Source organism: Phyllobates terribilis, unplaced genomic scaffold, assembly GCF_046119375.1.
Source record: "Phyllobates terribilis strain yellow unplaced genomic scaffold, ASM4611937v1 Scaffold_3__8_contigs__length_932513732, whole genome shotgun sequence".
Classification (NCBI taxonomy): Eukaryota; Metazoa; Chordata; class Amphibia; order Anura; family Dendrobatidae; genus Phyllobates; species Phyllobates terribilis.
Window position 1 is genome coordinate 618,514,047 of NW_027362763.1, and position 27,041 is coordinate 618,541,087.

The 27,041-nt window shown below is 42.4% G+C and overlaps 1 protein-coding gene across 2 annotated transcripts in view; it reads left to right on the forward strand.

Moving 5' to 3' along the window:
- FSAF1 (40S small subunit processome assembly factor 1) overlaps positions 1-27,041 on the forward strand; it is a 132,447-nt gene that overhangs the window by 67,408 nt on the left and 37,998 nt on the right. For both annotated transcript variants that reach the window (XM_073671503.1, XM_073671502.1), the window contains exon 4: positions 12,064-12,159. In XM_073671503.1, coding sequence (XP_073527604.1) covers positions 12,064-12,159 — 96 coding nt within the window. The remainder of the gene's footprint in view (positions 1-12,063; positions 12,160-27,041) is intronic.

Genomic DNA, 27,041 nt, shown 5'->3' on the forward strand with positions numbered 1-27,041 from the left:
TCCCCATGACAGCACCATAAGAGGAGTAATCCCATATCCTGTGTAGGGACAGGAAGCACAAAAGGTTAAAAGCCCTCCCACCTCCCAACCTCCTCAGTGTTTTTCCTGTCCCTTCACAGGAAGGATCTGGGGGGGGGGGGCCCGCGGCGCTCTCCTTCCAGCTGTCAAGCGGATCCTGGGCCGACGCTCCCTGTCGGGAGTCCCTCAGCCCTCTGGTGTGCTGGAGCCTCTAGTTGCCACTTCCCCATCGCCGAGGCTCTCTGCGTCCTGCTCTGGGCGGGTCCGGCTTCTCCCGGCTCCATGACCACCCGGTGTCGAAATCGGAAGTCCGGAGATGACGACTTCCGGTGGCGGTCGCTCGGGAAATTCAAACCACGGTTAGACCAGACGCCAGGGAGCAGGAGAAAATGACAGGACGACCAGGTAAGGTATAAGAAGGGGGGCTGGGGAGCAGATGGCAGATATGTCACACCCTGATACCCTCCCTGGATCACCCCAGAATCATGTAAGTGTACCATTACCCCTTTTTATATGGCTAATGTAGTTTACGCTTACCAGGCCCTCCATATTTTTTATAGGATGTCTCTGGGCAATTATCACCTCCTTCTGAAAAAAAGGATACGGGGAAAAAGGCCACAGTAAAGTCCAAGAGGTGCCTGGATTGTAACATCAGACTTCCCGACTCATATACAAAGCGTCTGTGCTGAATGTAGAGCCTCCATGCTAAAGGAGGAGCACAGGGCTTTATTAAATGAGATGCGCAATATAATTAAAGAAGAACTTCAGGCTTCTATCACATCTCTGCAGCCCCCAGGTTCAGGAGTCCAGGATGTTCTGGGACCCAAAAGACCCAAAGAAGATATAGCACCATCTTCTGAGGGTGAAATCGACCCATCTGGCGACCGGAATCGGTCAGATTTGCGGCCAGAAATAATGTGCTTTCCAACTCAGCCCGTAGAGCTGTTTGGTTAAAAACATGGTCTGGAGATACATCTTCTAAGAACAAGCTGTGCTCCATTCCATTTTCAGGGCTCAGAGTATTCGGACCTGTACTAGATGACATTCTAGAAAAAGCGTCCGATAGAAAGAAGGGCTTCCCTGAGGAGAAAAATAAGGAGCAGCCCTTTCTCAAACCCTTCCCCTCCCGTAAATATAACACTCAGAAAAAGGGGGGTCCACAAGCTGGAGTTTTAATAAGGGGAACAAAGATAGGAAATACCAGCCCAGTACTAGCTCCCATCCAAAACGACAAGGACTGTCAGAGTGGGGGGGCGATTAAAGTTCTTCAAAAACAGTTGGCAACTGGTCACTCAAAATCCCTGGATACTAACAACTATAGCACAGGGTTACATGATAGAATTTTCACAATATCCCCCTCAAAAATACCACCTGACAAAGGGTTCCTCTACCTCTCTTTCTTGTCTACGGGCAGACATAGAGAAGCTGCTATATCAGAGGGTAATTGTGCAAGTTCCGAAACACGAACAACATCGGGGCCACTACTCCTCTCTGTTTTCAATAAAGAAACCGTCAGGGGAGTTCCGTACAATTATCAACTTGAAACCCCTAAATCCGATAGGTCCGCTACGAAAAATTCCGCATGGAATCAGTAAGATCAGCCATTCCTCTAATAGACGCAGATGCGGTAATGTGCACCCTGGACCTCAGAGATGCATACTACCACCTGCCAATACATTCCTCAAGTCAGCAATATCTGAGATTTGCACTACCATCAGGCAGGCAGATTCTACACTACCAGTTCCGATGTCTTCCCTTTGGCCTATCATCTGCTCCCAGAATTTTTCCGAAGATCATGGCAGAGGTGGTGGCCTATATCCGACTCAGGGATATTACCATCATTCCGTACTTGGACAACTTCCTGGTGGTGGCAGGATCTCCTCTAGGTATGACGCAACATCTGGAAGTTGTCCTACAGACATTTACCAACCTGGGTTTGATTGTGAACAAAGAAAAATCCAATCTTATCCCCAGTACTTCACACTTCTTCCTGGGAGTCCAGCTCGACTCCCAAAGGCGAATGTCTTCTCTCCCGGAAGACAAAATGCTCTCAATTCCACAAAGGATTCGTTCTTTTTCATGAGAGAAGAAACTTTCAATCCGAAAGGCAATGAGTATTTTGGGAATTATGACGTCATGCATCACCTGCATCAGATGGAGCCAGTTCCATTCCAGGCCTCTACAGAAATGGAAGTGACAGACGGACATCAGAATTACCTAGACAGGAAGATGTCTTTGTCCAGAGACGCCCAGGACTCTCTACACTGGTGGCTCGACCAGAAGAATCTACAGATGGGAGTGCAGTGGATTCTGGAACCTTGTCTTTTAGTCACCACGGACGCAAGTCTCTCAGGATGGGGAGCTCGAGTGGGAGATTCTTTTCTACAAGGAACATGGTCCACAAAGATTCAGACCCGATCATCAAATTTTTGGGAACTACAGGCGATCTGGGAAGCCCTACATAGAGGCCGGGCTTCTTCATCAGACATCAGGGCGGACCAAGGCACCCACTTCTCCAGTCCCTGACCAAAAGGATATTCTTAGGGATAGAGAAAATAGTGAGCTCCATTTCAGCAGTTCACCTTCGGGGATCCGACAATCGGGAGGCAGATTACCTCAGCAGGCGTCAGATGAAGGCTTCAGAATGGGAACTGAACGAAGAGGTGTTCCAGCAACTAACTCGCAGATGGGGTCAGCTGCACCTAGACCTTTTTGCATCCAGAGCGAATGCAAAGACAACATCTTTCTTCTCTCTTGACCCAGGAGATCATCCTCTGGCAGTGGATGCTCTCACAATATTGGGGAGAAGGCCTAACATATGCCTTCCCACCTGCCCCTCTAATTCCAAGAATGCTGCGGAAAATTCAGGAAGATCGGGCAACAGTCATAGCAATTGTCCCGTTCTGGCCAAGGAGGAGTTGGTTCTCCCTTCTACGTCATCTAGCGTTGGAAGACCCAATCGTTTTTACTATTTCAGGAGGATCTTCTGACGCAAGGTCCACTGTTGCATCGGAATCTTCATCAACTCCAGCTCTCAGCCTGGCTTCTGAAGGGGAGATCCTGAAGAATAAGGGCTTATCCGCCAGAGTGATCCAGACTATGCAGGCTAGTAGAAAACCTGTAAATCAGCCCATATATAAAAAAGTCTGGAAGACCTTTTGTCAGTTCCACAGGACGGTAGACACCTCTCAGCCAGACATCCATGCGATCCTTGATTTCTTGCAGGTGGGATTTGACGCTGGTCTTAGACCAAGTACCTTGAAGGTGCAGATTGCGGCGCAGAGTGCTTTCTTCGACACATCATTGTCCTCGCATCCCTGGATAATCAGGTTTGTCAAGGCAATCCAGAGACTTGGGCCTACCCAGAGAATTTCTTCCCCTCTGTGGGATCTGAATCTTGTCCTGAGAGTCCTTTGTAAACCTGCCTTCAGCCCAGTTAATGAATTGGGAATAAAGAACTTGACTCTGAAAACAGTCTTGGTGGCAATCACCACGGCTAAACGGTTGGGTGAAATCCAGGCTCTATCTATTGTCAAGCCTTGTATGCAGATTCGGGATGATTGCATCATTCTGAAGCTGGATCCAAGTTTCTCCCCGAAGATTTTGTCATCGATGACCTTAAACCAAGAAGTGATTCTAACATCATTCTGCGAAAACCCTAGAAATCAGAGGGAGGAAGAGTTCCACCATCTCGATGTCCGCAGAGCAATGTTGGCCTATTTGGAAGCCATTCGGAACTAGAGATTAGACTCTAATCTAACTTAACCTCTTGTGCTTCCTGTCCCTACACAGGATATGGGATTACTCCTCCTATGGTTCTGTCATGTGGACTCCTGGAAACATCATTACCGGTAAGACTAATTACGGTTTTTGTCCTGCAAAAAAAAAGACAAGCCCCCAAACAGCTCTGTCAGTATAGAAATAAAACGCTATAGCTCTCAGAATATAGCGATGCAAAAACATTTTTTTTTTCTAAAAAAAAAAAAAAGGGTTTTTTTGTGTAGAAAGTGGCAAAACATAAAAAATTATGTAAATGTGATATTTCTGTAATCATACTAACCAGAAGAATGAAGCTGTCTTATCACTTTTACCACCCAATAAACGGCATAAAAAAAAAAAAAAAACTAAATTCCTGGTTTTTGTTCATTCTGCCTCACAATAATCGTAATTGAAATCGATCAAAAAATGTTGTGGCCGAAAATGGTACCAATAAAAACATCGGCTCGTCCCGCAAAAAAACAGCCCTAGCATGACTGTCAACAGAAATATAGAAAAATTATAGCTCTCAAAATATCGCGATGCAAAAACTTTTTTGTAAAGAAAAATTTTTTTTTAGCGCATGATTGCAGCCAAGCATAAACAACTGATAAAAATCTGGTATCGCTGTAATCGCATCGACCCGAAGAATAAAGTAGTCTAATCACTGCAACACTGCACAAGGAACAGTTTAAAAAATAAATAAAACCAATTCTTCACCTGCTGTTCATTTGTTCAGTCTGCTTCCCAAAGATCACAGTATGGCTCCGCTCACATTTATCCTGCGTTCTGCACTAAGCACTCAAACCTGAGTTTCCTTGTAAATCTCTGAAATACTCAATTCAGAAAGTACCCCTTGTTGATTATTCTCTATAATGAGGTAGATGAAGGCACTGTGGACGCTGTCTGGCCTATTATCCGGCGGTGTCTGTCATTTTAGACGTTCATAAAAGCGCTGTCTGCGAGTTTTGTACACCACTGAAAAGAAGGACACTGCTGAACAGAGGCCAGACGGAGTCCAGGGTAACTCTGCTGCTTCTTTACAGTGAATGGATCCCTCGGGGGTTTCATCTGAATCACGTTATTCGTAGAGCGCCGGATAAATGTGATCCAAAATGTTATGCAAAATGTTCCCAATAAAAGCTTCAACTCAGTCCACTAAAAAAGCAAGTTTCCACTCGGGTTCATCATCTTCCAATGGAAATATAGGGGGCTTCCACGTTACTGGTACCACAAAGGCTCTGGAAAAGCTAAATGGCTCCTCACCCCCAAAAGAAATCCAGCGAATTCTGTGCTCCTAATTCCAAACCCAAATCCCCCCCCTCCTCCCTTCTGAGTCCCAGTGTGCCTAAACCACATTTAGATCCTGTCTAATGTACGGGGTCTATTTCTCTATACTACACTAAACTACAATAGCAGATTTGCAATTTTCACTTGGCAACATTCACTACTGATTGTTTCTAGAAAACACATATGGTGTCAAAATCGTCACCACACCTGTAGATAAATTCTCAGAGGGGTGTATTTTCCAATATAGGGTATTTTAGGGAGGATTGTGCTCTTCTGGCATTTAGGGGCTATGTATGTGGAGTCTGGAAACTATTCTACGATAATTTGTTCTCCATGAGTCAAATAGCACTCGCCCCCCCCCCCCCCCCACCCGAGTCTCGCCATGTTGGCTACACAGTACTGTACAGCCACATATGGAGTATTTCCACGTTCAGCAGAGATTGTGTGACAAATTTGATGCCAGTTTTACCCATTTCCCAGTGTGAAAATGTAAAATCTGGGACTAAAACTAAATTTGTGTGGTAAAAATATAATTATTTTTTCTTCACCACCCAATGGTACAAAATTCTGTGACACACCCGAGGTGTTAATATGATCACTGCACCCATAGCTAAATTCATTGAATGTTTTAGTTTGTAAAATGGAGTCACTTATGGTGGGGGGGTTCTGCTGCTCTGGCATCTCAAGGGCTTTTTCAGTGAGTCATGGCACCCGGAAACAGCCAAATCTGCAGTATAATATGGCACTCATTCCCTTCTGAGCTTTTTACTGTGACTGAAAAGCAGGGCTGTGGAGTCGGTAAGCAAAGACTCCAAGTCCGACTCCTCAATTTTCATGACACGGATTCCGACTCCCTCATACATGGCTCATGTTTAAGTGATAACGTTATTGTAGCACAGATTAATCTCCGCTAAAAATATAGACCCTTAGATCAGGAATAGAGTAGACATTTATAGGACATTTCATAACTTTCCCAAATTCTTATGAAAAAAATATTCCCCACAAACTGCATTGAACTACTATACCCAATTTATTATAGATTTTAGGAGTTGGAGTCGGTCCATTTTATACCAACTCCGACTCCACCATAATTGGCTCCGACTCAGACTCCACAGCTCTGCTGAAAAGTAGTTCCTGATTACATGTAGGGTATTGGCACACTCAGGAGAAATTACACAACAAACTGTGAGGTCCATTTTTTCCTATTCTTTCTTCTTCACCTAATGGTATAAAATTCTGAAAGGCACATATGGTGTCAATATGCTCACTGCACCCCTAGATGAATTCATTGATGGTTTGTAAAATGGGGTCAGTTATGGAGGGTCCTGCTGTTCTGGCACCTGAGGGTCTGCCAATGTGACATGGCACCCTCAAACTAGTCCAACAAAATCTGAACTCCAATATGACGCTCCTTCCCTTCTGAGCTTGGTTTTTGACCACTTATGGGTTATTGGCATACTCAGGAGAAATAGGACTGTGCAGTTTGTTACACAATTTCTCCTATTATCCCTTTTGAAAATTAAAAACTTAGGGCTAAATCACCATTTTGCCCAAACAGTAGTTTTCCACCACATGTAGAGTATCGGCTTACTTCGGTCATATCGGACAACATAACTTGGGGTCAGGGCAAAAGTTTCGAGACCCTTTGAGACTCTGCCCAGGCTCCACCACAGCCCTCGAACCTTCCACAGTCCCACCACCCACTCTTGGAAAAACTCTGCCTTTTTATACCACGTCCTCACTTATCACACATTAACCGTGTATATATATATATATGTATATATATATACATACATACACTGTGTTCCAAATTATTATGCAAATAATATTTTCTCAGATTTTCCCAAATTACCTATATGAATTGCAGTCATTGTAATTTTCCAGTCAAATAACTATTAGAGTACAATTGAAAGGTTTTTGTACAAACTGCCTATGATAACAGTATATTTTTAAAAAAATAAACCACTCAAACTGCACTCAAAATGCATGTTCCAAATTATTATGCACAGCAGAGTTTTCAACCTTTTCATTTTAATTAAGAACAAAAAAATGGTCATTTTTGAAATTATAAGCATTAGCAGGTTATTACAAACTGAAATCAAACACTTTTCAACTCAAAACTTTATTCTAGGTGATGTTACATTTGCACATAGGACCCCTTGTTCGAAAGGAGCTTCTGAACTCTCTCGTCCATTGAATTTGTCAGGTTTTGGATGGTTTCTGCTGCAATTGTTTTGCATGAGGACAGAATACCCTCCCAGAGCTGTTGCTTAGATGTGAACTGCCTCCCGCCATCATAGACACGCCTTTTGATGGTGCTCCAGAGGTTCTCAATGGGGTTGAGGTCACCATAAGTTTGTCCCCTTTTATGCCCATAGCAGCCAGAGATGCAGATGTGTTATGTGCAGCATGAGACGGTGCATTATCATGCATGAAAATGATCTTGCTGCGGAATGCACGGTTCTTCTTCTTGAACCATCGCAGGAAGTTCTGTTTGAGAAACTCAACATACATTATGGAGTTCATCTTTACCCCTTCAGGGATCCTAAAGGGGCCGACAATCTCTCTCCCCATGATTCCAGCCCAAAACATTACTCCACCTCCTCCTTGTTAGCGCCATAGCCGTGTTTGCATGGGGTGTCCATCAGCCAGCCATCCTCCACTCCATAAAGAGCCCTGACACACATCACCATCAATGAGTTTAACTGACAAACAAAAAAATTCTTACCTTATCACTCCTAAACACTTTTTGCATAATAATTTGGAACACAGTGTATATATATATCTATAATAGTACAGACCAAAAGTTTGCACACCCCTTCTCATTTAAAGATTTTTCTGTATTTTCATGACTATGAAAATTGTACATTCACACTGAAGGCATCAAAACTATGAATTAACACATGTGGAATTATATACTTAACAAAAAAGTGTGAAACAACTGAAAATATGTCTTATATTCTAGGTTCTTCAAAGTAGTCAGTAGTGGTCAAATAGCCCTTACACAGCCTGGAGGTGTGTTTGGGGTCATTGTCCTGTTGAAAAATAAATGATGGTCCAACAGTGTCACCTGCAAAGCACCCCCACACCATCAAACCTCCTCCTCCAAGCTTCACGGTGGGAACCCAGCATGTAGAGTCCATCCGTTCACCTTTTCTGCATCGCACAAAGACGTGGTTGGAACCAAAGATATCAAATTTGAACTCATCAGACCAAAGCACAGATTTCCACTGGTCTAATGTCCATTCCTTGTGTTCTTTAGCCCAAATTAGTCTCTTCTGCTTGTTGCCTGTCCTTAGCAGTGGTTTCCTAGCAGCGATTTTACCATGAAGGCCTGCTGCACAAAGTCTCCTCTTAGCAGTTGTTGAAGAGATGTGTCTGCTGCTAGAACTCTGTGTGGCATTGACCTGGTCTCTAATCTGAGCTGCTGTTAACCTGCGATTTCTGAGGCTGGTGACTCGGATAAACTTATCCTCAGAAGCAGAGGTGACTCTTGGTCTTCCTTTCCTGGGGCGGTCCTCATGTGAGCCAGTTTCTTTGTAGCGCTTGATGGTTTTTGCAGCTGCACTTGAGGACATTTTCAAAGTTTTCCCAATTTTTCGCACTGACTGACCTTCATATCTTAAAGTAATGATGGCCACTGTTTTTTCTTTACTTAGCTGCTTTTTTCTTGCCATAATACAAATTCTAACAGTCTATTCAGTAGGACTATCAGCTGTGTATCCACCAGACTTCTGCACAACACAACTGATGGTCCCAACCGCATTTATAAGGCAAGCAATCCCACTTATTAAACCTGACAGGGCACACCTGTGAAGTGAAAACCATTTCCGGTGACTACCTCTTGAAGCTCATCAAGAGAATGGCAAGAGTGTGCAAAGCAGTCATCAAAGCAAAAGGTGGCTACTTTGAAGAACCTAGAATATAAGACATATTTTCAGTTGTTTCACACTTTTTTGTTAAGTATATAATTCCACATGTGTTAATTCATAGTTTTGATGCCTTCAGTGTGAATGTACAATTTTCATCGTCATGAAAATACAGAAAAATCTTTAAATGAGAAGGTGTGTCCAAACTTTTGGACTGTACTGTATATCCAGCAGCTTTTATATTGGCCAAAAGATTTTTTTAAGCTGCCACCGTGGCAATGTAGACTCTTCTGGCCGGCCCTAATCTACTCTAACCTATTAGACATTTCTTATAATACCCAATATTCTTTTTAGGTATATTTTTATGTATGGGAATGTGTCACATACGTTTTGTAAAATTACCAATAATGCCACATACCAGGGACAAATACCACCACACCGTGACCAGATCACATATTACCACCACATAGTGACCGAATACTACAATACTGATCATTAATAAAAAAAAAAAAAAAAACAATACTAATATTACCATAAGTGCCATTATAAACAGGATCTCTGTACATAGTATACAGTGTATAGTGTCTCCATTCTGCCCCCAATGTCTGTCCATTCTGCCTCCATGTTTGCATCCTGCCCCCATAGTGCAGCTTTAAAAAAAAAAAAAAAGTTAAAAGAAAAACTCTCTCCTTACCTTGCCACGCTCCAGCGCCGCCGGGCTCTCCCATCACTGGAAGCATGGTCGATTACGCATGACATTGCCGTCAGCTGCCGGCATGTGATTGGCAGGCGGCTGTTAGCTATTGCCATGTGGGAAGCTCACCGCACAGCAATTGGTTGGGGCATGTTTTCTCCTATTATCTTTGTGAAAGGGAAAAATCTGGAGCTAAAGTAATATTTTTGTGGGAAAAATGTATCTTTTCATTTTAACAGCTCAACATTATAAGATTCTGTTAAGCGCCTGTGGGTTCGAAGTGCTCAGCCGCACCTCTAGATAAATTTCTTGAGGGGTGTAGTTTCCAATATGGGGTCACTACAGTTCAGGCACCTCAGAGGCTTTGCAAACGCGTCATGGCGTCTATCAATTCCAGCCAATTTTGCGCTCCAAAAGTCAAATGGTGCTCCTTTTCTTCCAAGCTATGCCGAGCACCCAGACAGAAGTTTTCCACCACATATTGGGTATCAGTGTACTCAGGAGAAATGCACAAGTTGTACTGTCCATTTTCTCCTGTTAACTTTGTGAAATTGAAAAAGTTGGGCTAAATCAATATTTTGGTGGGGAAAAGTAAAATCGCTTGGAAAAGCTCTTGACAATCCGCATGCAAAATCGCATGTTCAAAACTCTTCTACCTGGCAGAAAAAACGCATGTAAAATCCGCATGATTTTTTTCTGCCAGGTAGATGCAGAAACGCTCCGCACCATTTCTGCATCGTGGGAACTTAGCCTTAAGGGTATACCAATTTCTAAATTTTCAAAAGTGTCAAATTTTCGATATTTGCATAAATAAATGCAAATCATATCAACCTAATTTTACCACTATTACGAAGTACAACATGTCATGGAAAAACAATCTCTGAATCACTGGGCTGTGCTGGAGGGTCATTACATGTCAAGTGAACCAATGAATATTACAACTATATTTTTAATTCTTTTGAGAATTTGTTCTTTGGTAATACGGTGTTAGAGGATGCAAAATATGAAGAAAAAAATTTTTATAAACTTTAGAGGTTTTATAATTCATTTTCAAAGTTGTGATAAAATGCAAATTTCTGTGTTGCGTTCTCCCTATAAGTCATCCAAGAAACAAGACAGAGAAATGGGAAAAACACAATTCAACTCAGAACAGTACAGGCTTTCAACAGATATGTCACGAGTATATTTGTTAATATTTTACCCTTGCGGAATCAAACGCAAGATTTCAAAACTCATATGCGAAAAATTAATATGGTATTAAATTTGCAAAAACTTCACATGTGCCTCCTATGCTCCTAGCCACATCTGTACCATCATTCAAGCTGGACTCTCAATGGGATCATACTTGGGGGGGGGGGGGGGGGGGGGACTATATATAAAGTATATGACTAGTGTCGTAATAATAAAAATCAAATAATCTTGTGACATACCAAATTAAAGCCTGTACCGTTCTAAACAAAACGGTGCCCCTCCCATCTCTTTATCTTATTTCTTATCCAAGATATAAAAAAATGTAACTTCATACAAGCCCAAAATTCAGACTTTTCAAAACTTTAGAAATCTATAAAACATTAACTAATGAAGGTAAAAACGCAAAACTTTATTTTTTTTATAATTTTTTTTTAGAATTCACTAAAGTAGCACTTCAAAAAAAAAAAATCCGAAGACACCGGGTAAAAAAAAAATATACAAGTTTGGATTACTTGACATGGAATGACACTGAAGCATTCTACAATTATTACCTCATAAAGTGACACTGGTCAAAATTGACCTTTTCAGGAAGGTGTAAACAGGCTGGGTGGTGAAGGGGTTAACACTTTGTCTGTTTTTGTAAGCATTCTTAGTTTGCAACATTTTTTTCCAGAAGTGCCTAAAACTTTGTACTGGTACTGGAGATCATTCACTTTATTTGATCTATGATCAAGAATGTAAGAAATAGCCAAATAAGTACATGTAACAAATTGAATTTTTGCACGTCTGCTCAAAAATCTTGTGACATCTGGCATTTTTTTTGTTGTTGTTTTTTTCCTAGCTCCGACAAAGTGGATTGAACTGGGGAGTGAAGGGACATGGTGTCCCACACTAGTCAAATCCATGACAAGCTTTGGCGTTACTGTCTGTTCAGCTGGCCACTTCCTGACACCACAAGAAGATACCCCATATCTCTAATTTGAGATGCAGACTATAGGCTTTAGAGGATTCATTATAAATAATTTGAAACCTCATTGCAATTCTGCACCAATATCCTCCTCTCCCTTCTTTTACTTTCTGGATGAGGGGGCTGCTTCTATGGGGGGTCAGGAGATCCCTGATTTTGACAAGGGTGCAGGAGATGGTTCACACACCTGCCACACACCGATATTTTCTACCTGAAAACACCTCTTTAAATAAGTTATATGTTGTCATTCCATAATGTCATGTATGCAATTTTCACAGGCTCGGTTGGAGGTGCACAAGTTTGGGATTGGAGGTTACGAGAAGGCGAAACAAAGAAAATGTGAACAGGAGCGTGCTATAATGCTAGGAGCAAAGGTTGGTTTTTCTTCTGCTGAATTAGAGGCATAATAAAGACAATGAAGCTTCTTTATAACCAATAATGGAAAAGATGACATTTCATATAGTATTTGTCAATGTTTTCAACAAACAATAATTCTTGGATGGACTTTTGCTCCATTGGTTGTTGCACATGTAGCTTTTTGTTTAAATTTCAACTATGCCATTTCGGATTAAATGTATAAAATGTGCACCCAAAGAATAAAGTCGTCTAATTATTATACCGCACGAGGGATGGCATAAAAAATAAAACCAATTCTTGACATGCTCTTGATTTGTTCATTTTGCCTCCCAGAGGTCGCAGTAAGTCTCAGTTCACATTTTTCCTGCACTCTTCGCTGAGCGCTTACTGCGGGGTTTCCGTATAAATCTCTGAAATACGTGATTCAGATGGACCTCCGGACTGAAGATTATCTATAATGAGGTTGATGGAGATACTGTGGACGTCAGGCTTATGATCCGGAGTTGTTCTTCTTTTTAAGTGTGCATTAAAGTGTAGTCGGCCACAGTTTTGTGCACCTCTGAAAAGGACACTGCTGAAAAGAAGCCAGACGGAGGCCAGAGTAACTTTACCTCATTATGGTGAATGGATCCCTCGGGTGTTTCATCTGAAGCACGTCATTCGGAGTTTAAAGTGTACACCCAGATGTAAGTGCACAGCTTAGAGTGCAGGATAAATAAGATCCAAAATTTCATGTAAAAAATGTCCTAAATAAAAGCTTCAACTCCCCACTCAGGTCCATCATCTGTTATTGGAAATATAGAGGGCTTCCATGTTACTGATGACACACAGGCTCTGCAAAAGCGCTATAACTCCTCGCCCCCCCAAAAGAAAGTTTAACAAAATCTGCACTCCTAAGTCCAAATCCCTTCTCAGCCCCAGTGTTATGCCTCAGCGTGCTTCATTTCTCCAGATACACAAACTGGGCACGAGCTTGCACTACAACGTACTGGGCACTACAATGGCAGAATTGCAATTTTCACTCAGCAACATCCACTGCTGCTTGTTTCTATAAATTTCCAGAGGGGTGTAAATTTGGTCACTTGAGGGGGTGTTCTGCTCTTCTTGCACTTAGGGGCTTATATGGCGTGCGCAAACTCTTGTACAATAATTTTGTTCTCCAAGCGTCAAATAGCACTCCTTCCCTCCTGAGTCTCGCCGCGTGGCTAAGCAGTACTGTACAGCCACATATGGAGTATTTCCATGTTTAGCAGAAATTGTGACAAATTTTGGTGCCATTTTTACTAATTTCCCTTTGTGAAAAAGGAAAACTCTTGGGCTAAAACAAATTTTTTGTGCTAAAACTTTAATTCTTTTTTATCGATCACCCATGACAGCACCATGAGAGAGGGTACCTGCCCACTAAAGACAGGAAATCTACAGGCTAAAAAGGGCGGCACCTCTCTCCTGCATCAGTTGGTTTCCTGTTCTTGATGGGAGAACCTAATACAGGCTTGCCTGTATTGTTGAAGAAACAAGACGATGAACGTTTCCTCCCAGATCTGGCCGGGCAGTTCAGGCAGGGGATCCCTTCTTGCACGGTCGCAAGGTGAGCGGTGTCCTCTGACTGGGAATGGGTGGCTCATGGGATCAGCAGGCATCCACAGGTGCCCGCCCTGGCCTAGATACCCGCAGCACGATGTAGCGTGACCAAAACCCGATGTTCTGCGCTCCTGGATTGAGAGGGAAGGACAGATGACAAGCGGTGACGCGGCCGTGGGTGTGCAACTGATGCTGTAGTCAGGACGCGCCCAGTGACACAGCAGGTGGATGCGCTCAGAGGGCGCCCACAGCGGAGACACACAAGAGGTGTATGGAATGCGGGGAGGTACTCCCTGACAGAAGGGGCATAGTGGTGGTGACGCCAGGAGGCGTGCCAACAGGAGCCACGTGACCTGGAAATGTCAGGGGTATCGGGGAGCAGGGGCCAGTATAAAGGTAAGCTGGCACCTCTGCTCAGTTGCTTCATAACCCATCTGTCCCCTTTAATAGTAATGGTTATAGGATTGGAGCAGCAACATGAGCATCAGCAGCCACCATCACATGGGAAGCCCCAGGATCGAGTGGAGCGGCGGCGTCCTCATGTCAGTGGAGGGAGAAACCGTACCACAAGGATGTGTGGATCTGCAAGCAGGTCCAGTCAGCGAAGCTTCAGCAAGGCAGACGAATCTGCCGTCCCCAGGGATGATCTCCCGGCTGAGAAGGGTCCTTCCTCTAAACTAGTACCATTCGATTGAGTCAAGGTGGGAAGTGATCTTCGTGAAAGTTCACTTTGTAATAGGATGTTCTCTTCTTTCTTGTCATTTTGCCAGGGAAAGAAGTGTGTTGCTAAGGCCAAGCACAAGGAGTGTGTTCTGTGCAAAACCTTATTACCAGATTCCTATCAAAAGAGGCTTTGTCCATCATGCATAGAACAGACCGTGGCGGTGGAGAACCTTAGCTTCATCATTGGCTTAAGGTCCATCATAAAAGCAGAGATCAACAAGTTCTTTAGATCCTTCTCTGAGAAAGGAAAACAGAAAGGGGAGAGTGATAGGGGTGTCTCGCCGGTGTCAGACGCTTCCTCTATATCAAACTGTGGTGATGACTCAGTGGGATCCTCCACTTCGGCCTCGTCTTTGGATAGTGGCTCAGGGCGCCATTGTTTCCCAGTAGTAGAAGTAGATAGACTGATAAAAGCAGTCAGATCCACCATGGACTTTGTGGATGCTAGGCCTGAAAGAACAGTGCAGGATTTAATGTTCAGAGGCCTAGATCTGAGGAAAAGATGCTTTCTGTTGAATGATAAAATCCAAGCTTTAGTACAAAAAGAGTGGAAGAGGCTAGAAAGAAAGGGCTCTCTTCTTTTCAGAGAAAGTACCCATTTGATGAGCCTTCTTCGTCTTTATGGGACAAAGCTCCCAGACTGGACTTGGCAATAACCAAGGTTTCCAAGAGGGCTTCTCTCCCCATCAATGATATGGGGGCATTGAGAGATCCCCTTGATAGAAAAGCGGACACCTTTCTTAAAGGTACTTGGGAGACATCTGCAGGAGCCTTGAAACCAGCAGTAGCAGCAAATTGCACTGCCAGGTCCTTGATGATCTGGCTGGAGCAACTGGAATCTCAGTTAAAAGACAGGGCGGCAAGGAAAGAAGTCTTGTCCACTATTCCGCTGATGCAATGAATAGTGGCCTTCCTGGCAGATTCTTCAGTGGACTCTGTAAAGTTGGCGGCAAGATCAGCCACCCTTTCTAATGCAGCCCCGCAGGGCTTTGTGGCTGAAGTGCTGACCGGAAGACATCCAGGCCAGGTCGAGACTATGTTCCATCCTTTGTGAGGGAGAGTACCTCTTTGGCCCAGCCATGGATGAGATCCTCGAGAAAGCAGATGTGAAGAAGGGATTCCCTAGTCTGTCTATGCCTATCTATAGGATATCCTTCTGGAAATGGAAGTTTGTCCGAAGGAGACCTCCTAACAGTACAAATGGGAAGATTGCAGAGGGAAAGGTAGAAGACTCATGTTTGGGACCTCTTCCCAGGGGGCCAGAAAATCGAGTCAATGACTCCCCAGCCCAGGTAGGGGAGAAGGCTTCCTTACTTCTTCCCTGCCTGGTAAGGCCTTTTCGGCCAGTAACTGGATCCTCAGCCTGATTAAATCAGGATTGAGATTGGAGTTCCAGTCGATTACACAAGAGAGATTTGTGTTGACCCCTTCTTGGTCCTCCCTGAGAGAGCGGTTAGATTCTGGACCTAGATCAGAAAGCCATCCTCCTGGAAGTCCCAGAGTCTGAAAGCGTAGTGGAAAGAAGGTTTCCCTTTTTCGGCACTTCCGGAGGATAAGGATGATTAAAGATTAATTATTTTTCTCAATATCTGATTTATTCGAACATTTTTCTAAGAACAAACAGCGCATTTCTGCCAGCAACGACCTTCATCAGGTAAAATGTGCACTTGTAAGAACTTCAAAGGAAGACCATCTTTATAGACTGGTTACGCTTAAGATGTCATGTTTTTTTTTTCTTCTTTTTATCCCCCCCCCCCTCCTCACCTTTTTTTTTCTCTTAATAATAATAATAATAATAATAATAATAATAATCTTTTTAGTAGTATAGCGCCAACATATTCCGCAGCGCTTTGCAATTCAGACAATTTTCTTTAGTTAGATTAGTTAGGATTGACACCACACTCTAATTAGGTCAGGAGAGTGGGTAGCTGTTCAACATTACACTCCAACATCATTCTGAATACTAGAATGGTATGTTTTTTGATATTAGAATGAACATATGTAAAATAATAAAAAAAATCTCTAAAATTTTTTTTTTTTTCTTAAACCCCTTTAAAGCCCATGACGTATTAATACGCGTCAGTGCCCTGGGCTTTAAGAGCCTGACCCGTATTAGTAGGTCATGGCGATCGCGCGCGCACACAGGCTGTGTGGGTGCGATCGCCGCCGGGTGTCAGCTGATTGTCACAGCTGACACCCGGTACTATGTGCAGGGAGCGGTCCCGCACCGCTCCCGGCACATTAACCCCTGCAATGCTGCGATCGAAGTCGATCGCAGCATTGCGGTGGCTAAGGGGAGGTGATCGGTATACTCACCTCCTCTTCCAGCCTCCAGCGCTGTCTGCTGCGGCTTCCCGGATGTTGCCATGATGACCCGATGTCGTCATGACAACATCCGGGTCACCAGACAGCAGGAAGATTTTTTAGTCATGCGCAGTACATGACCAAACTATCTTCTCACTGTGCAGCTCTGACAGCCTGCATAGCACAGGGATGGTGCTCCATCCCTATGCTATGCAGGCGATCAGAATAAAAAAAAAAATAAAAAAAGTGAAAGTCCCATAGTGGGACAAAGTAAGCAAATAAAAAAACTGTCAGAAAGTGGAAAAAAAAAATCCACCAAAAATAAAAATATAATGTACCCATCAATAAATATTATTCTGGAAAAAAAAAAGAAAAAACAATAAAAGTACACATATTTGGTATCGCCACGTCCGGAACAACCTGACCTATAAAACCCCTTCGGTAAACACGGTAAAAAAAAAAATTAAAACGAAGCAAAAAACAATGCTTTATCATCATACTGCCAAGCAAAAAATGGAATAACACGCAAAGACGAATATAAATAAAAATGATACCGCTGAAAACGTCATCTTGTCCCGCAAAAAACAAGCCGCCATACAGCTCCATCATCCGAAAAATCAAGAAGTTATAGCTCTCAGAATAAAGCGATGCAAAAAAAATTATTTTTTCTATAAAATAGCTTTTATTGTGTAAAAGCGCCAAAACATAGAAAAACTATATAAATGTGGTACAGCTGTAAATGTACTGACCCGAAGAATAAAGCTGCCTTATCAATTTTACCACACGCGGAGTAGAATACAAAAATGAAAAAAAAAAAAAAATTTCTGAATTGTTGGTTTTTGTTTATTCTGCCTCCCAAAAGCTGGAATAGAAAGTGATCAAAAAATGTCACGTGCCTGAAAATGGCACCAATAAAAACGTCAACTCATCCCGCAAAAAACAAGCCGTCACATGACTGTCGGCCAAAATATGGAAAAATTATAGCTCTCAAAATATGGCGATGCAAAAACCAGATTTTACAAAATGTGTCATTTAGTGTGTGACAGCTGTCAATCATAAAAGCCCGATATAATTCTAGTATGTCTGTAGTCGCATCGACCCGAAGAATATGGTTGTCTAATCACTTATACCGCACTAGAAACGGCGTAAAAAATAAACGCTAGGTCTGGGGTTGGGGTTAGGGTTGTGCTAATGTTAGGGTTGGGCTAGGGTAGGGTTAAAGTTGTTTTTTTTTTTCAAAAGTAAAAAAAAAATAAAATGACGATATGGCAACTAGTGTTGAGTATGAGTATCGTGGGTGCTCGAGTCTCCGCCCCATATGCTTCGCAGCCAAAAAAAAACTCACGGGGATTGCCTGCCATGCACGAGCGATCCCCGCATGTTTTTTTGGGGGTGTCTAATAACTGTGAAACATTTGGGGGGGGACTCGAGCATTTCACTTGAGCACCCGTGATACATGGTGCATACCTGAGTACCCAATGCAAACTCAAGTAGCGAGCACTTGCGCTCAAGACTAATGACAACTTATTCAATATGATGACCTAATGTTATCAAATTCTGTGTCATACCTCTGGGTTCAAAATGTTCACTATACCCCTTGATAAAATCCTTGATGGGTGTAGTTTCCAAAATGGGGTCACTTGTGGGGGGTTTCCATTATTTAGGCACATCAGGGTCTCTTCAAACGCGACATGGCGTCCGCTCTCGATTCCAGACGATTTTGCGTTCAAAAAGTCACACAGTGCTCCTTCCCTTCTGAACTCTGCCGTGCACCCAAACACTGTATTTTCCCCACATATGGGGTATTGGCGTACTTGGGAGAAATTGCACACAAGTTTTTGGGGTCCATTTTCTCCTCTTACCCTTGTGAAAATAAAAAAAAATTGGGGCTAAAACATCATTTTTGTGGAAAAAGTTTGATTATTTTATTTTCACGGCTCCATGTTATAAACTTCTGTAAAGGACTTGGGGGTTCAAGGTGCTCACCACACATCTAGATAAGTTCCCTCAGGGGTCTAGTTTCCAAAATGGTGTAAGTTGTGGGGGCTTTGCACTGTTTAGGCACATCAGGGGCACATCCGCTAATTATTCAAGCAAATTTTACAATCAAAAAGTCAAATGGCGCTCCTTCCCTTCCGAACCCTGCAGCGCGCCCAAACAGTGGTTTTCCCCCACATATGGGCTATCTGCTAACTAAGGAGAAATTGCACAACAAGCTGCATAGTGCAATTTCTTCTGTTACCCTTAAGAAAATGCAAAAGTGGGGGCTGAAAAACATTTTTGTGGGAAAAATGTGAAAATTTTATTTTTACGGCTCAATGTTCTAAACTTCTGTGAAGCACCTGGGGGTTCAAGGTGCTCACCACACATCTAGATAAGTTCCCTGAGGGGTCTAGTTTCCAAAATGGTGTCACTTGTTGGGGGGTTTCCACTGTATAGGCACATCAGGGGCTCCCCAAATGCAACATGGCGTCCGCTAATTATTCAAACAAATTTTACATTCAAAAAGTCAAATGGCGCTCCTTCCCTTCCGAACCCTGCCGTGCGCCCACACAGTGGTTTTTCCCCACATATGGCGTATCTGCGTGCCCAGGGGAAATTGCACAACAAATTTTGGGGTCCATTTTTTCCTGTTACCCCTGCGAAAATAAAAAAACTGGGTCTAAAATAACATTTTTGTGAAAAAAGTTAAATGTTAATTTTTTTCTTCCACATTCCAAAAATTCCTGTGAAGCACGTGAAGGGTTAATAAAGTTCTTGAATGTGGTTTTGAGCACCTTGAGGGGTGCAGTTTTTAGAATGGGGTCACTTTTGGGTATTTTCTGTCATAAAGACCCCTCAAGGTGACTTTAAATATGATGTGGTCATTAAAAAAAATGGTTTTGTAAATTTTGTAGGAAAAATGAGAAATCGCTGGTCAACTTTTAACCCTTATAGCTCCCCATTAAAAAAAAATAATTGGTTCCAAAATTGTGCTGATGTAAAGTAGACATGTGGGAAATGTTATTTATTAACTATTTTGTGTGATATATCTCTCTGATTTAAGGGCATAAAAATTAAAATTTTGAAAATTGCTAAATTTTTGTCAAATTTCCATTTTTTTAACAAATAAACGCAAGAGTCATATCGAAGAAATTTTACCACTATCATGAAGTGCAATATGTCACAAAAAAAACAATCTCAGAATCAGGGGGATCCGTTGAAGCGTTCCAGAGTAATTACCTCATAAAGTGACAGTGGTCAGAATTGTAAAAATTGGCCCGGTCATTAACGTGCAAACCACCTTGGATTGTAAAGGGGTTAAAAAAAATTTCTTTAACTTTTCATTACCTTCCCTTTCCCCTCCTTTGTTTCTCTTTCTGTTATCTGGACCTGGAAATTATCCACCCTTTTTTAAAAAAAACGGAGTCTAATGGATTTTTGGACTTTTGGAGCGCATTTTACCCTAAATGGAAGCAGAACAATACCGTTCAGCCAATATCTGCGCATCCGAAAGAACAACAGGAAAGATACTGGAACAATCCAAAATCCTGACTAAAAAATTCTTACATAATAAATACCACAAAAAATTGATAGCAGAAGCCTATGAAATCACCCTGAAAAAAGCTCAAAATGAATGTTTGTATGAAAAACCCACAGAAAAAAACAGTGCTCTGAACAAACAAAAAAATGTACAAAAACAGAAATGATAATGACAAAGAAGAGAATACAAGATGGCATTACAATTTTATTACTGCTTTTAACCAGGGAAGTGTGAAAATAAGAGATTTTAAAAAAGTATTGGCACATTCTGAGAAAGGATTCCTTTCTCAAAAAGTGGCTACTGGAGAACCCTGGTATCACATTCCGGGGGGGGGGGGGGGGGGGGTGTGTGTTACTATTAAAAACATTATTGCGTCCAGTGTCTTAGGGAAACACCTCTCTCCTTCAAGATCAAAAAAGACTCCTATACAAAACCCCCATGGAGTTTTTAGATGTGGATCAAAAAAATGTCATTGCTGTGATATCATTAGTCACGAACAAAAATGTATTATATCAAGCTGAACAGGAGAGACAATAAATATAAACCAGCACCTTACTTGTGAGAGTGATCACGCTATCTACGTGATCAATTGTGCCCGTGGTCTTCGATACGTGGGCCGCACTACACAGACACTGCGCTCGCATATGAATGGCCACTGACACAACACCAAAAAAAGTTTTTTAAAACAGTTTGTCCAGACAACTTTTAGTTAAACATCACAAAAAATTTGACATAAAGGTAACTCCTGTTGAACAATAATCACAGAATGACATAAATAGGATCCAGAAATTAAACAAAAGAGAGTCTTACTGTATCTTTCGATTGAAAACCCTATATCCAGATGGTCTTAACGATATAGTGGAAAATGTGTGATAAAAGTAAGATCTCATTTCTGTAAAAATAATTGTCATATTTCATGATTTTTTTGATTTTTTTTACATACTAGATTAATAATCATTATGCATTTTTATGATCCGTACTATGCAATTGTTATAACCATCACCAGGTATGTTTTAATCACAACTATGTAGTTTAAAATCACCATTATATTATATCTTATATATGTTGAAAGAGAAACAAAGGTGGGGAATGGGAAGCTAATGAAAAGTGAAAGGAAATTTTTTTATTATTTACCTATGTTCATTCTAATATCAAAAAATATACCATTCTAGTATTCAGAATGATGTTGGAGTGTAATGTTGAACAGCTACCCACTCTCCTGACCTAATTAGGGTGTGGTGTCAATCCTAACTAATCTAACTAAAGAAAGAGGAAAGAGAAAAAAAAAGAAGAAAAAAAAAAGGGTGGGGGGAGCGGGAATAAAAAGGAGAAAAACATGATATCTTAAGAGTAACCAGTTTATAAAGATTGTCTTCCTTTTGAAGTCCTTACAAGTGCATATTATACCTGATGAAGGCCGTTGCTGGCAGAAACACGTTGTTTGTTCTTAGAAAAATGTTCGAATAAATCAGATATTGAGAAAAATAATTTAATCTTTAATCATCCTTATCCTCCGGAAGTGCCGAAAAAGGGAAACCTTCTTTCCACTACTCTTTCAGACTCTGGGACTTCCAGGAGGATGGCTTTCTGATCTAGGTCCAGAATCTAACCGCTCTCTCAGGGAGGAACAAGAAGGGGTCAACACAAATCTCTCTTGTGTAATCGACTGGAACTCCAATCTCAATCCTGATTTAATCAGGCTGAGGATCCAGTTACTGGCCGAAAAGGCCTTACCAGGCAGGGAAGAAGTAAGGAAGCCTTCTCCCCTACCTGGGCTGGGGAGTCATTGACTCGATTTTCTGGCCCCCTGGGAAGAGGTCCCAAACATGAGTCTTCTACCTTTCCGTCTACAATCTCCCCATTTGTACTGTTAGGAGGTCTCCTTCGGATAAACTTCCATTTCTGGAAGGATATCCTATAGGGTAGGCATGGCATGCATGTGTAACATCAGTAATACCTTAGATTGGCGATAGTCATTGACGAGTGATTAGGCACTTCCAATTCAGGGCCCTCCCATTTGGGCTGGCAGTAGCCCTGGGGGTATATATGAAGGTAGTGGCGGAAGTCATGGCTCATCTCCGAGAAAGGGATATCTCCATCATCCCTCATCGGGACGATTTCCTGGTGGTGGACATGTCAGTCCACCAGTGTAAAAATCACCTAGAGGAAGTAATGACCACCGCAGGAGGCCTGGGCTGGTTGTTGAATCTAAAAAAAATCCAGATTAGTCACCCTGAAAGTTCAGCAGTTTTTTGGGATCATAGTGGATTTGGAGGTGCATTAATGTCACCTCACAGTTTCTAAAATAGAAAAGATCCATTACCAGGTGAAAAAAGCTATGAGTCCCCTCCATGTCTCTTAGGGGTCCAATGTCCCTACTGGGTACTTTGACCTCATGCTTTCCGGCAGTTTTATGGGCACAATTCCATTTCAAAGTTCTGCAGTGGGATGTGTTACAAAACGAGTTTTCCTTTAGGGAGCACTTACAGAGTAGATTAACGTGCTTTCCCTTCGGTGGTGGTTATATGGATCGAACCTGTCTAGGGGGTTTCCCTGGATGGTTAACCCCTTTACGGCATATGCCATACATGTACGGCACATGGCGTGTCTCTCCCTTTTGGCGCGGGCTTTGGCAATGAGCCCGCTCCTTTCCGGGGACATGACAGCAGATCTGATCAGCTGTCATGTGCCCCCTACAGCCGCTGGTGGAATCTCGATCCACCCGTGGCTGTTAACATGTTAAATACCGCTGTCAATCTCTGACAGTGGCATTTAACATTACCACAGCAGAAGGACGTCACTAGTCCTGCCCATCGGAGTCTGTGTCACATGACCGCGGTTTTCCGATGGTCTGCAGTAGATCCCTGCTTTTGTCATTGCCAGGATGCTATGAGCGCCGCCCAGCGGTCGGCGCTCATAGCAAGTGAGCTTTTCAACTACACACAGGCGATCTGACGATCGCAACTTCTAATCTCCCATGGAGAGCAAAAATATTAAAGTATAAACATTTAAATCACCCCCCTTCAAAATAAAAAAAAAAATTAATATACACATGTATCGCCACATTCAGAATTGCCCGATCTATCAATATATAAAAATAATTAATCCGATCAGTAAACGGCGTATTGAGAAAAAAAAATCAAAATGGCAGAATTTACGGTTCTTTGGTTGCCGCAACATTGCAATAAAATGCAATAGCGGGCGATCAAAACATTGTGACTACCCCAAAATGGTATCAATAAAAACGTCAGCTTGGCGTACAAAAAATAAGCCCTCAACCGGCCCCGGATCCCAAAAAATGAAAATGCTATGGGTCTTGGAAAATGGTGACTTTGTTTAAAAAAAAAAAAAATAAAACTTTAGATTTTTTTTTCACCACTTAAATAAAAAAGAACCTATACATGTTTTGTATCTGCAAACTCGTAATGACCTGCAGTTAGTGAGCATGGTAAAAAAAAAAAAAAACTGTGGAATTGCACTTTTTTGCAATTTCACCGCACTTGGAATTTTTTTCCTATTTTCCAGTATGTACACAATATGGTAACACCAATGGTGTCGTTCAAAAGTACAACTTGTCCCGCAAAAAATGGCCATATTAACCGAAAAATAAAAAAGTTATGGCTCTGGGAAGAAAGCAAAAGACGAAAGCGCAAAAACGGAAAATGGCCCGGGGTGAAAGGGTTAATATCAGTCACCGCAGATGTTAGCCCTAAAGGATGGGGGGCCCATCTAGGAAGGGAGAGGGTCCAGGGGAGTTGGCATAAGAGTGAGAAAGCCCTTGCTTATAATGCAAAAGAGTTACTGACTATAGAGCAGGCTGTAAGCAAGTTCCTTGTATCCCTACAGGGTCTGAATGTCAAGATCCTCTCGGGCAATCGAGTGTCTGTGGCTTACATAAATCGCCAGGGGGGGAACTCGGTCAAAAACGTTGATGAGAGTGACAGATGGCTTGTTTCAGATAGCAGAGGATCATCTCCTCTCCCGGACAGCCCTACATATAATAGGGAAGAAAATACAAAGCTGACTTCCTAAGCCACAATCCTCTGAAACAAGGGGAATGGGTGCTGAATCAAGATATCTTCACACAGATATTTCGGATGTGGGGTCTCCCGGTGGTAGACCTGTTTGCCATGAAGCTAAACTAGAAGGTGATGGAGTTATGTTCCCTGGACCCCAGAGAAGATCCTGTAGCAGTAGACTCTCTCCTAATTCCCTGGGATTTCAGCCTGGCGTACGCCTTCTCTTCAGTATTGATGATTCCCCTAGTCATAAGAAAAATCAGGGAAGGTAGGGTGAGGATCTTGTTGATTGCCCCCTTCTGGCCTAAAAGGCCATGGTTCTCATGTCTAAGAAGGATGTCCGTGTCCGATCCGTGGGTTCATCCAAACATCCAGAACCTCTTTTCCCAAGGGCCGATATACCATCCGCAAGCAAACGGCCTCCACTTGATGGCGAACTTGAAAGGGCACTGTTAAGAAAGAGAAGTTTTTCTCCTTATCTCATATCCACTCTGCTTCAGTGTAGGAAACCAGTCACGACCCGGATATATGCTAGAACTTGGAGGAAGTTTTTATCCTTTTCAGGTTCTAGGGTCGAAGAGGGGGCACTAGTAGAAAAGATTCTGAAGTTTTTACAGAAGAGCCTTGAGTTGGGATTGTCCACCAGCACCCTAAAAGATTTGGCGGGCAATTATTGGGTTTCACATTTTTAGTGCCTCTTTTAGATCTAGGCCCATTTCTAAGGTAAACTTGGTACCATGGGACTTAAATTTAGTCCTGACAGACTTAACTGACACCCCGTTTGAACCTATAGAATCGACAACTCTTAAGGTCCTTCCCTCAAAACAGCCCTTCTAGTAGCATTGACATCAGCCAGAAGAGTCTATACAGGATTTGGGAATGTTTAGCTTGCAAAAAAGAAGACTGAGAGGAGACTTAATAGCTGTCTATAAATATCTCAAGGGATGTCACATTGTAGAAGGATCATCTTTATTCTCATTTGCACAAGGAAAGACTAGAAGCAATGGGATGAAACTAAATGGGAGGAGACACAGATTAGATATTAGAAAAAACTTTTTGACAGTTAGGGTGATCAATGAGTGGAACAGGCTGCCACGAGAGGTGGTGAGTTCCCCTTCAATGGACGTCTTCAAACAGAGGCTGGACAGATATCTTTCTGGGATGATTTAGTGAATCCTGCTTTGAGCAGGGGGTTGGACCAGATGACCCAAGGAGGTCCCTTCCAACTCTACCATTCTATGATTCTACTTAGTGATATTCAAGCTCTTTCTATAGCCCCCATCATTTACCTAGATCCTAGATGACAGGCTGATTTTTAAACAGGATCCGGCCTGCCTTCTAAGGTAGCGAGTCAGTTCCATAGGCTATAGGAAGTCGTTCTTCCCTCCTTTTTTTTCCAATCCAAAGAACCAGTAGGAGGAAAGATTGCTACTTTGGATGTTAGGAGATGAATAATCAGATGCCTGTCCGCTACTAAGGACTGTAGAAAGGATAGATCATTGTTTGTGTCTTTCAAGGGGTCTAAAAAGGAGTGTATGGCCTCAAAACCCACCATAGCTAGATGGATTAGAGAGGCCATTTCTCTAGCCTACTCAACAAATGGCAAGGAAGTGCCGAAAGGTTTAAAGGCTCATTCACGCGGGCTGTGGCAACCTCCTGGGCGGAGAAAGCTGACGTCTCGATAGAAGAGATTTGTAAGGCTGCTACCTGGTCCTCTCCTTCTACATTCTATAGACACTATAGATTACATATGAGTGCGTCTGCCGATCTCACTTTTGGGAGAAGGGTGCTCCAGGCGGTGGTAGATTATTTTGATCTGTAATTCTCTCGTGGTTCTGTCATGGGTGATCGTTAAACTTTAGTTACTTACCGGTAACTGGATTTTCCAGAACTCATGACAGCACCCTTATATTCCCTCCCATCACGTGTGGGTGAGCACTCCTTTCACTAGCATTGTGATTCTTCACTTGAAGTTGTCATGTGGTGTCTGTGTTATTGTTTTTGTTTTGTTGTAAGAACCATTGGAGGTACTCTCATGCTCTGTAATCCAACTGATGTAGGAGAGAGGTGCTGCCCTTTTTAGCCCGTAGGTTTCCTGTCCTTGATGGTCGGATTCCCTCTCTCATGGTGCTGTCATGGGTTCCGGAAAATCCAGTTACCGGTAAGTAAGACTTTCTTCACCACCTAATGGTCTAAAATTCTGTGTAGCAAAGGTCCTGTCAAAATGATATCCATAAAAGAAATAAACCAGCTCACCTGGATGGCTAATGGCATGTGGAAGCACATAAATATGTGGCCACACGTAAAGATTTCCAAAGAAAGGGTGAATCCAACTTCTCAAATGCAAAAACCTTTATTCTTCAAAAAATGTAAAACCTGATAGCAAGGATTTTCATGGTGAAATCCTTGCTATCATGTTTTTAAATTTTTGAAGAATAAGTTTTTTCATTTGAGAAGCTGGATTCACCCTTTCTTTGGCTGTCAAAATGACCACTGCACCCTTAAATGATTTTAATGAGAGGTGTAGTTTGTAAAATGGGGTCACTTATGGGGGTTGTTCTGCTGTTCTGGCACTTCAGGGGCTCTACCAATGTGACATGGCACCCACAAACCATTCCAGGAAGTCTGAACCCTAATATGGCACGCCTTCCCTTCTGAGCTTTGTACTGTGCCTCAAAAGTAGTTTTTGACTACATATGGGGTATTGGCGTACTCAGGGGAAATTGCATAACAAGTTGGTACCATTTAT